The sequence below is a fragment of the Lates calcarifer genome, linkage group LG20 (assembly GCF_001640805.2).
Source record: "Lates calcarifer isolate ASB-BC8 linkage group LG20, TLL_Latcal_v3, whole genome shotgun sequence".
NCBI lineage: Eukaryota > Metazoa > Chordata > Actinopteri > Centropomidae > Lates > Lates calcarifer.
The window spans coordinates 12,661,891-12,671,329 of NC_066852.1; the positions used below are offsets into that span (position 1 = coordinate 12,661,891).

Here is a 9,439-nt window from a genome sequence, read left to right on the forward strand (position 1 = left end):
TAAATGTTATTGACTAAATATTTAAATTGAAGAATTAATGTCAGCCTAAAAAATCTAGTTAGCTCCACTAATAATAAAATCCTAATCTGTAAGTAGCAAAGTAAATGAAAATCAAGATACAACAGAAAATGTGTACTTAATTACGGTACTTATGTAAATGTACATAGTTACTTTGCAGCACTAACTCTTTCAAATTGTTGACGAAAAATTCAAAAGGGGGAATTTGAGGCGGAACAAAAAGCACTTGGAACTATTAAATAGTACAGCTTTGTTTCTGGGGAAACATATGCGCTGCACACAGCGCGCGTTTCTTGTGCTTGGTCGCAACAACTCCGATGTTTACATCATGCCACTGCTTTTTTTTATTATCAGCAACCAGGTGTGTTGAGGCTGCTATTCACATAGGAATTTGCTTTTAATGCTTCCCGTTTGTCGGACAGTTGAACAACGCTGTCTGTCAGGCTCTGTTAGAGCTGGTCAGTGTTTTACAGTCACTGGTTACAGTTACCAACCAGCACCTGGTGTTAGCTAACAGACGACAGGTGATGGTCAAACCTGAGGAACGGCATTAGCAGCTTCAGTCTGGGTGTAAACTACGCTAAATTTAGCCCCTGTTTGAGTCATAGAGATGCCTCCCAACAAACGGATACAGAAGAAAACACTTAAATTGGAGTGTGAATGGGGTCCGTGTCAGGAGTCGTTCAGTCGGATGGAAAACTTCTGCAAGCATGCAGAGGGTCACCTTAGTGCTTTGAACATGGCGGAGGAGGACGAAGAAGAAGCAGAAGGTGAGGAGTATTTTGCTTTGTAATTCACAGTATCTGACTATGGCCCGTTTTGGCTGGTGCCAGTAATGTTGAAACAGAGCGTACTTCCGACAATGATATAAGAGACTAATCTAAAGATGGTGGGGCATTGGTGCATTTTTCACTGATTTGAATCTGTACTGCAGCACGGTAGATTGAAATGAATAAAGTTAAGGTGCTACATTATGACCAGAAAGTGTGGTGTTCTTCACTGGTAAAGTCACCTGGCTGAGATCAATTTCACTGAGCATCTGTTTGACTTGCTGAAGATCGGACTGAAGGCTAAAGCCCTCAAAATACGTAAAAAAGTGAAGATGGTACTGTCCAGGTCTGGCAGATGATGACTAAGGAAGATTGTAAGTTGTAGACTTCAGCTAGTCATTGATTACAATTGATTTACAGTCACATATTAAATGTAACCACTTTATGTACCTGTTTTATTTTGTCACCTGAAACTAGGTGAATCAGTATAAAAAGGACTATTTCCTCTTTTTTATTTGATGTGCATCTAAACGCTGAAGTTGTCACTTTAGTCAAATAGTTCTTGCTTCATTTTACACCTCATGCTGTTAAATGATAGATGACAAACAAGTCCAAATGAAGATGATGTCCACTGATAAAAAGTCTTTGCTTCTTGTGCCCAGCGGAGAGAAACTGTCTCTGGAGAGACTGTGGTTTCTGTTCTGTGGAGGGTCCTGAAGAGTTGCGAAGACACCTGTTCTTTCACTGTTACCACACTAAGCTGAAGCAGTTGGGCCAGCAGATGCTCAATGCCCAGCCAGAAATCGGCAGCTGCTCCATCGGCTACCAGAACCGCAACATCATCCCTGAAATCCCAGACAATTTTATCTGCCTTTGGGAGGAATGTGAGGTACAGTTGACAACAGACTGCATCTATGAAACATACTACACCAACAAATAACATCTTGTCAGTTATTACTCATGGCATCAATTCAGTAACTTGATGTACAGTAATAGCTTTGGATATGTTGTGACAAATGATATTAAGTGCTAGGAAATTTTGATTTATTGACTTGACCGTAGGGTGCACACCGCTGAGATAAAGGGAAGGATTTCTACTCTTAAATGTCCATGAAATAGAGATGAACCTTATTCTTTCTAAACTCTAAATATTTCTGCCGATGCACTAAAATGTTCTGTTCATATTTGTCCAAGCAACCACCATATGAAAACCCTGAGTGGTTCTACCGACATGTGGAGATGCATAGCCTGTGCATAGATATACCAGCAGGAGACTGTGAATTCCCAATACGCTGTGGATGGAAAGGTAAATAATGTAACATGGTTTATGGTGAAAAAGGTTTAAAAGGTTGAGTAACTATTCTGTGTCATATTCATGATATGGGATTCTTGATTCCAAACCTGCAACTGTCACTCTCCAGATTGTGAAGCCACTGCTAAAGGCCGTCCTAAGCTGCGGGAGCATCTGCGCAGCCATACCCAGGAGAAGGTAGTGGCGTGTCCAGGCTGTGGGGGGATGTACGCCAGCAACACCAAGCTGTTTGACCACATCATACGACAGAGCGCCATGGAAGGCAATAACCTGTCAGAAATATGACTAATAACAATGCTTGCATCCTATCTAGGATTCAAATTTAACAGGATTTCTTTATGTGCTTGTGCGTGCTGTAGGTCAGAGGTTCCAGTGTTCTCACTGTTCCAAACGTTTTGCAACAGAAAGACTGTTGAGAGACCACATGAGGACCCACGGTCAGTTCCACCTTCATCGCTCCATCAGTATAATCAGTCGTTATCACAGAGTTCCCCTTGACTTAAAAAATTAAGTGAGGCCATAAAACATCAGACTGCTCCTTTCACATGTTTGAACCATGCAACTATTGCCATAAACCTCAACTCTCTAGACCAATGCATCCAGTGTATAACTCGCCTTGAAAAGAAATCCCTGTGATCAATGTCTGTGTTGCTATAGCAACAGTGACAGGGTTTAAAATAAAAAATTCATAACATGACATAAGTATAAGTAAAAATAGCTCCTTATAACATCTATTTTTAACCAGTGGATCGTGTGATTGAGGGAATCCTGTTAACAACAAACACTGCTGCATTGTTATTAGCGGATTTAATCTCATCACTGGTTTGTCTTTTTCCTTTTCTTGTTGGTACAGTGAGTCATTACAAATGTCCACTCTGTGACATGACTTGTCCGTCGCCCTCTTCACTGCGCAACCATATCAAGTTCCGCCACAGCAACGAGAAGCCATACAGCTGTGAATACTGCGAATACAGGTATCACATCCACTGAAGCTGCAGCAGTGCAACTCAGCATTAGACTGTTGGCACACACGTGCATCGAAGTTTTCCTCTGTTTGTGTTTTTAGCTGTAAGAATCTGGTCGATTTGCGCAAACACCTGGACACCCACAGCAGCGAGCCGGCGTTCCACTGCGACGTTCCTGGCTGTGGTTTCACCTCCCGTACCCTTGGTACCATGAAGATTCATCACAAAAGAGAGCATGAGGTAAAAGAGGGGGAACTCTTAAAAATTGTTGATTTGCACTCTCTTTGGGAATTTTAATATCATTCTGCAACGTTTCCCTTCTGTAATCAGGGCAGTTTTGTAGCTCGCTACAAGTGCCATGTGTGTGGTCAGTGCTTCACCAGGGGCAACAACTTAACAGTCCATCTGCACAAAAAGCACCAATTCAAATGGCCCTCTGGACACCCCAGGTTCAGGTAAGTCTTGCATCAAATCATACAGTAGTGGTGACTTTGAGATGTGTGGAGTATTGTAGCACCAATGACCTGTTTATCACTCTGTCAGGTACAAAGAGCATGAAGATGGCTTCTTGCGGCTGCAGCTGATTCGCTACGAGAGCGTGGAACTGACCGAGCAGTTGATGAGGGAAAGGCAAAACAGGCAAGCGGAGGAGGATGAGGACGGCAGCCAGGCTGAGGGACAGGAGCTGGAGGACGGATCTGCAGGTGCAGCTCCTTCAGAGTTGCAGGTAGAACTGAGAGGGGTGCTGCTGGAGGAGCAGAGGACTGAGGACCCGACCATGAGCGCAGAGGAGAGTGGCCAGGAAGAGGGCATGTTGTACGTTCTCACCGGAGGTTTGTCACAAGCAGAGGAGGACTCTGCCATGCTGCTGGATCCTGCTCAACAGCAAGGAATGCAGATAGTTTGACCACCAACGGTCCTGCGTCCACATCCTATACAGGAGAGGACATTCTGTAATCAGCTCTGTTGTTTCACAGACACATGGCAAGTGTATGAAGACTTTTGTGGAATTTCTTACCCTTTAATGAAAGCCGGTACAGAGCTGTAGCTTAGTTTTTAAAAAGAAAGTGAATGACTGGATAATAAATTAAAACATCTAAATTAAGGGACACATGCTCCAAGGTCTTGACTATCAGCCTATATTAGGTAATAAACCTTTTTTATGTGTTTTGTTTGCTAATGTTGAGCTTGTGGGGAACCTGTTTGCCATTATTTTTAAATTATTTTCAATTCATTCATTGTACTACAACATTGTGAGATACATGGATACTAATGCTGCAGTGCCTAGTGGCTGGTCATTCTCTTTTAGATGGGAAAGCTGTCCCATATTCAGAAATAGTCACAGCCACACCTATTGACGATTTAGAATATGAGTCACAGAAGTGGTGTGTTTGCATTAATATTCACCATAATGTGTAGAATCCAGCAAAGAGGGAAAGTGTGTTATTTTTTTGGACACTGACAACTTGAATAAACTTGTGACACAAAATGTTTGCAATAATCGCATTTGAATTAGTTGGATTTTTTAAAATTATTATTCAGAGTAAAAACAAGTTAAATGTTCCACAAAATTCCTGTTAACGGCTTTTAACAAGTCATTTGGAGGAAAATGCATCGCTTTACTTCATTTCATGACTTTCAGGAAGTTACATTTTAAGTATTCACCATCTGAACTAGCATTATAGCGCCCCCTGTTGAATAAAATTGTTCTACTTCCCCTCTATTTTATGATTCAATTGGACTGCACTGGAATGGATGTGTTACTAAAATGTACTTACTGAGGTTTTAGTAGACAAACAGATATTGGGTGAGTGTAAACTAAAATGTTGGCCTTCTAGTATTATTGACTTGTAAATGAGGCGTGTCTATTAAATAACAAGACTAGGTTTATGTAAATCAAACCAGCTTTAAACAAATTATTTAATAGCCACACATCCGTATATAGTCTTACAGTTTATTCTTGTTACAGGTTTCATGCATGTGAGTTGAAATGTTTTTGCCCAGATGACAAAACACACTGGATAGATACTTTGTATACAAGCTAATCTTCTTAGTAAGTTTTTCCCCAATTTGATAAAAGCGTATCATTTTCCACCTAAAAATGTGTATATGCTGTTTTTTATTCTACTGCTTAAAAGTACGTACTGTCACTGCTTTGAAAAATTTGCTTTGCAAATATTCAGACAACATTCAGAATCCTTGTCGGCTGGCGACACAATGTGATCTTCTCATCCCCCTTTTTGCTTTGATTTTATTAAGGCTCTGGCAATGAGTTGAATTGAATCATGACAATCTCTGCCAAAGCCATGAGTCCAGTCACAGCATTATTTACAGTGCGTAGTGGCATTAGCTGTGTGTGGAAGATTAGGCAGTACACAAGAGCTTAGTTTAAGTGTTACTTACTGCTCTCTGCTTCCTCACTCTGTGGTCAGGGAAATCGCCTCCACTGGGACAGCTTCTAATGGCTTCATGTCTGTTGACCTTGCAAGGATGATGATGACTTATAGTTTGCTGGTCAGTTCCCAGATCCATTGGCAGATTTTTCACGGGAAGTGATTGCACCAAAAGACTGGCACGATGAGGTTTTATCCACTGCTGCTGTTGTCATTGTTTGGATCCTTCCAGAGAGGAAACTGTCAGACGCCTGGATGGATTGGAGAGGTAGAAGGTAGTGGTAAGACCATAATGCTGATGTTGCTTTTCGGTAATGTTCTGGTGTCTGACTCATGGGACTGGGCTTATTACATTGTGGTAACAGTTCTTATGGATCCTTATATAACAGCAATAATAACATCTTCATTAATGTTGGCCTTGTAGTCATTTCCATTCATTTAAGTTTGTTTTTTTGTTTGTTTTTTTTTACTGTAGGTGAGACAGAATGGATTCCCGAACCAGATTACATAGATGACACATATTGGTCCGGGTCAGCACCTCTTTGTGTAGGAGGCTGTAAGGCGCTACACCAGGAACTGAGGAGAGATCGCTGTGGGGACTCGAGCTGCTGCTGGCTCGGCTACAAGTCCCTGTGCAGAGGTGAGACTTAGCCTGAAGCTATTGCTGACATTCTGATAGAACCACTTGCACACAGAGAAACTAAAGTGACTGTCTAGCCAACCTGTTGTGCTTTACTTTTGCCTTTTCTTCCCCTTGTGTGGCAGTGAACTGTGGGCGTCCAGATGTGGACTATAATGGTGTAGTTTACGGTAATGACTGGTGGGTGGGCTCTGTGGTGAGGTACGCCTGTCGCCCTGGCTTCATGCTGGTGGGAGAGCCTACCAGATTTTGCCAGCCCAATGGTCTCTGGACACCGAGACCTACCTGCCTCCGTAAGTAAACACTGACCACAGTGACACAAAGATGTTATGATTCCTTTCAGATCATCATAAGGTTTACTCTATGTCTCCTGTAGGAATGTGTCAGCGGGGACGCATTGAAGTAAGCGAGAGGGAACTAAATGGGACCTGCAACTCCACCTGCGCTTATAAGAGCTACTTTGGCCCACCCAAACAAGGCTGCACTCGGATGAACAACTGCAAGAAGAAGGAGACGGGCTGGAAGAGGTTCTTTGCGCAATGTGTCCCATGCATTTGCGACTGCGCTATATCATGTGGTGAGTAGTTTCCTCGCCACACTCAGGCATAAATGATGAACTTGTTGAACTGACGTGATGTGAGCATTTTGCAGTGTTGTCTCAGCGCAAATACACTTGAATGTGGTTAATTATTGCTTTGAACTTTGAGCACAAGTTTGCTGTTTGTCCTTTTATTTTTAGCATCTGCAGGTTAAAACATGGAGAAAACCCTATGTTGACTGTACAGTGAGACATCAGATGAAGAAGAAATATGCTGAAAACTTGCATCAGTGCACCAAAATCTGGATCTTTAATCTCTCTTGCACACTGAAGCCAACAATTCCTCCATGGTTTCTGTATACAGGATTTTACACTATAACAAGAAGATTTCAGTGCTTGGGGTTCAGATCCCTCAGTAGTGAATTATAAGCAAAGCAGAACTTTTAAACTGATCTGTGTGATGTAGGTTGGCGAGAGGGTCAGAGAAGAAAACAGTTGTGTCAGAAAAATTAACTTCGAGTGCCAGATAGTGAGTTCTGATTTTAATTCATTCATTCATTCTGGGAAGGGAAATTATTGTTAACAGGACAGGATTTGGTAGCTCAGACAGTATTATTAAATTGGCTGAATTACCATTATATAGAGTGTATTATAATTTCATGTCACAAAGTCCACCTCCCAGGAGGGTTGAACATGCGTTAGTTAACATGTGTCTAGGAGAGAGGGAGAAATAAAGGTAAAGAGAATGAAAAAGGGAAGTTAAAGCAGAGATTAGTGTCTCTGCCTCATCGCTCCTCCTCTCAGTCCATCTGTCCTGGAAGGAGCTGAAACCTTAATCTTGTTACAAAGGGTGGAGCTTTAGTCAGAGTGTTGTAGACCTTAAGCAAACTATTTCCATAGGTAGTATATTATGTACACATTTTAATATTTGAATGATTTATTATAAGACAAATGGCACAAAAAAATATTTTTGTTGTAAAATCAAATCTTTATTTTTATATAGATGAACTATGTATATGTGAAATTATGTCTGGTTCATTTAAGAGGAATAAAAAGAACAAAAAATAATGCCGGCCTATTTGAAGTCAAACAACTCACAGAGAAATAGTTTCTATGAAGGTTTAATAGCATCCACATACTCAACAACCAGTGCATTTTCTATGATTTGTGGGTCTTTGTGGACTTTCTTGATTTGTGGTACAACCGAAAACACATTCAAAGCCTGAGTCTGTTGCAGTGTCTTTGTCTTAACAGACTTTAAGTTGTCATGGGCTGAAAAATGATGCCACTAGTAACAGTTAAGGAGTTAAGATAACAGCATAACATACGCATCTCATCTCCCGGTGTTATTCAGTCTATCTGTACTCAATCATTTCTGGTGGATAGTACAGTTTCTGGCCTTTCTTATTTCTTCCAGTACTGGCTCTGTGTTCTTCAAAATATTTCTTGTATCCATCCCTGATATAGCCTATGTATATTTTTTAAAGTAAAAATATATATCATTAAAACAACTATCTGAGAGAACAATGGATAGAAGTCACTGGTCAAACATTCACAAAAGACGACAGAACAAAGACAGAACAAAGCACAAACTCACTAGCTTATTTTAGTGTTTGATAGGTGACATTGCTTCCAAAAGCCACCAGATGTTGCTGTTTTGTTTATTCTCACATATCATCATGGCTCAACATTTAGCACCACTTTGCAATTTACAGGGATCTGATAATCCAGGGACAGCCATAAATGCTAAAATCTGCCTCTCTGCTAAACAGTGCAGCTCATCAGTGCTGGGTCCAGGTGCTGAACCTGAGGATGATGTGTTCATTTGCTGCAGGTTTGTAGCAGCCAATTCCTGTGAAAAGGGATGTGTACAAAGTTTAGATCAGACATATTTAAGATATGATATATGAGTTCATACATAAACGCAGACTCTGTGCTTCTCAGTTGATTTGGTGTTCTTGCAGTTTTAGCAATGACCAGATAAAGAGGAACTATTTGTGCAGCATCTTTTCTCCAAAAACCAAAGAAGTACTCATTTAATAACAAAATAACAGACTGTTATTATGTAGCAGTACTGCCTGTTTCATATACAAAAGATGGATAAAGAGTAATATTGTCACAACAAAACCGTTTTAGAATAATCACACTAAAGAACATACTGAGACACTAAGTGAAAAGATAACCAATTCTCCTGCCACATTACAGCCTATTAACTCTTCCTCAGATATGTTGTGTTGAAACTCCAGGGAGGATACTCACCCACATCCAGCCTGCTGTACTCCCCCGAGCTTTCTGACAGGATCTCCCAGTATGTTTGCTCACGCTCGTCGCCAGCCACCCCATTCACACTCTCTAGCAACAGGCCAAAGTCTGGGTCCTCCTTCACCGTGAACCTGGCAACATACACACACACACACACACACACAGAGTCAGGATCTACAGGAGATATTAAAGGGGATGTGACGGGTGGTCTTACTTGAAGTCCCGCTGCGTTTCCTGCAGTCTCCTCAGAGCGCCCAGCAGCACACCTCCCTCCACCACAGAGCTGGAATAGGACTCAGGGGTCATGTTAGACAGGTCACTCTCCACAGTCAGTCTAATTGGAAGAGAGGCTGGACCTGCACACCGTAAATATACTCATTCATGGTGATGCTTTACATCATACATGCACACAAGCCATTCAGTTTCTGGATTCTACTCTAAGTTCACCTTTGTTTGTGAGAGTTCCTTGTATCAGCAACAGAAGAAAGCCCACAGAGAGGAGAGGAGTTGTGCTGAGTGCCATCCTGTCTGATATCTTTCC

At 41.4% G+C, this 9,439-nt stretch overlaps 2 protein-coding genes across 3 annotated transcripts; both read left to right on the top strand.

Moving 5' to 3' along the window:
* Positions 1–285: 285 nt before the first annotated feature.
* hinfp (histone H4 transcription factor) lies at positions 286–4,554 on the top strand. Its single transcript, XM_018692186.2, has 9 exons — positions 286–788; positions 1,451–1,677; positions 1,983–2,094; positions 2,210–2,362; positions 2,460–2,537; positions 2,954–3,074; positions 3,167–3,305; positions 3,396–3,520; positions 3,609–4,554. Exons 1-9 carry the CDS (start codon positions 629–631, stop codon positions 3,970–3,972), a joined length of 1,479 nt encoding a protein of 492 aa, XP_018547702.1. The 5' UTR covers positions 286–628; the 3' UTR covers positions 3,973–4,554.
* A 150-nt stretch (positions 4,555–4,704) lies between these two features.
* On the top strand, positions 4,705–8,155 carry si:ch211-117m20.4 (CUB and sushi domain-containing protein 1). Of its 2 annotated transcripts, none has more exons than XM_051078643.1 (5): positions 4,705–5,739; positions 5,934–6,098; positions 6,224–6,391; positions 6,475–6,675; positions 6,838–8,155. In XM_051078643.1, the coding sequence occupies exons 1-5, from the start codon at positions 5,643–5,645 to the stop codon at positions 6,849–6,851; spliced, it is 645 nt and encodes a 214-aa protein (XP_050934600.1). In that variant the 5' UTR covers positions 4,705–5,642; the 3' UTR covers positions 6,852–8,155. The 2 variants fall into 2 exon arrangements, with proteins under 2 accessions (XP_050934600.1, XP_050934601.1); XM_051078644.1 differs by having other exon boundaries at positions 4,705–5,733; positions 6,838–8,154.
* Positions 8,156–9,439: the final 1,284 nt, after the last annotated feature.

Bases quoted from the DNA above. Each gene is read 5' to 3' on its own strand.
- si:ch211-117m20.4 (XM_051078643.1), top strand. From the start codon at position 5,643: ATGAGGTTTTATCCACTGCTGCTGTTGTCATTGTTTGGATCCTTCCAG. The intron at 5,740-5,933 runs GTAAGACCATAA...TTTTTACTGTAG, and splicing joins TGGAGAGGTAGAAGGTAGTG to GTGAGACAGAATGGATTCCC. The intron at 6,392-6,474 runs GTAAGTAAACAC...TGTCTCCTGTAG, and splicing joins ACCGAGACCTACCTGCCTCC to GAATGTGTCAGCGGGGACGC.
- hinfp (XM_018692186.2), top strand. From the start codon at position 629: ATGCCTCCCAACAAACGGATACAGAAGAAAACACTTAAATTGGAGTGT. The intron at 1,678-1,982 runs GTACAGTTGACA...TATTTGTCCAAG, and splicing joins GCCTTTGGGAGGAATGTGAG to CAACCACCATATGAAAACCC. The intron at 2,538-2,953 runs GTCAGTTCCACC...TTGTTGGTACAG, and splicing joins AGACCACATGAGGACCCACG to TGAGTCATTACAAATGTCCA.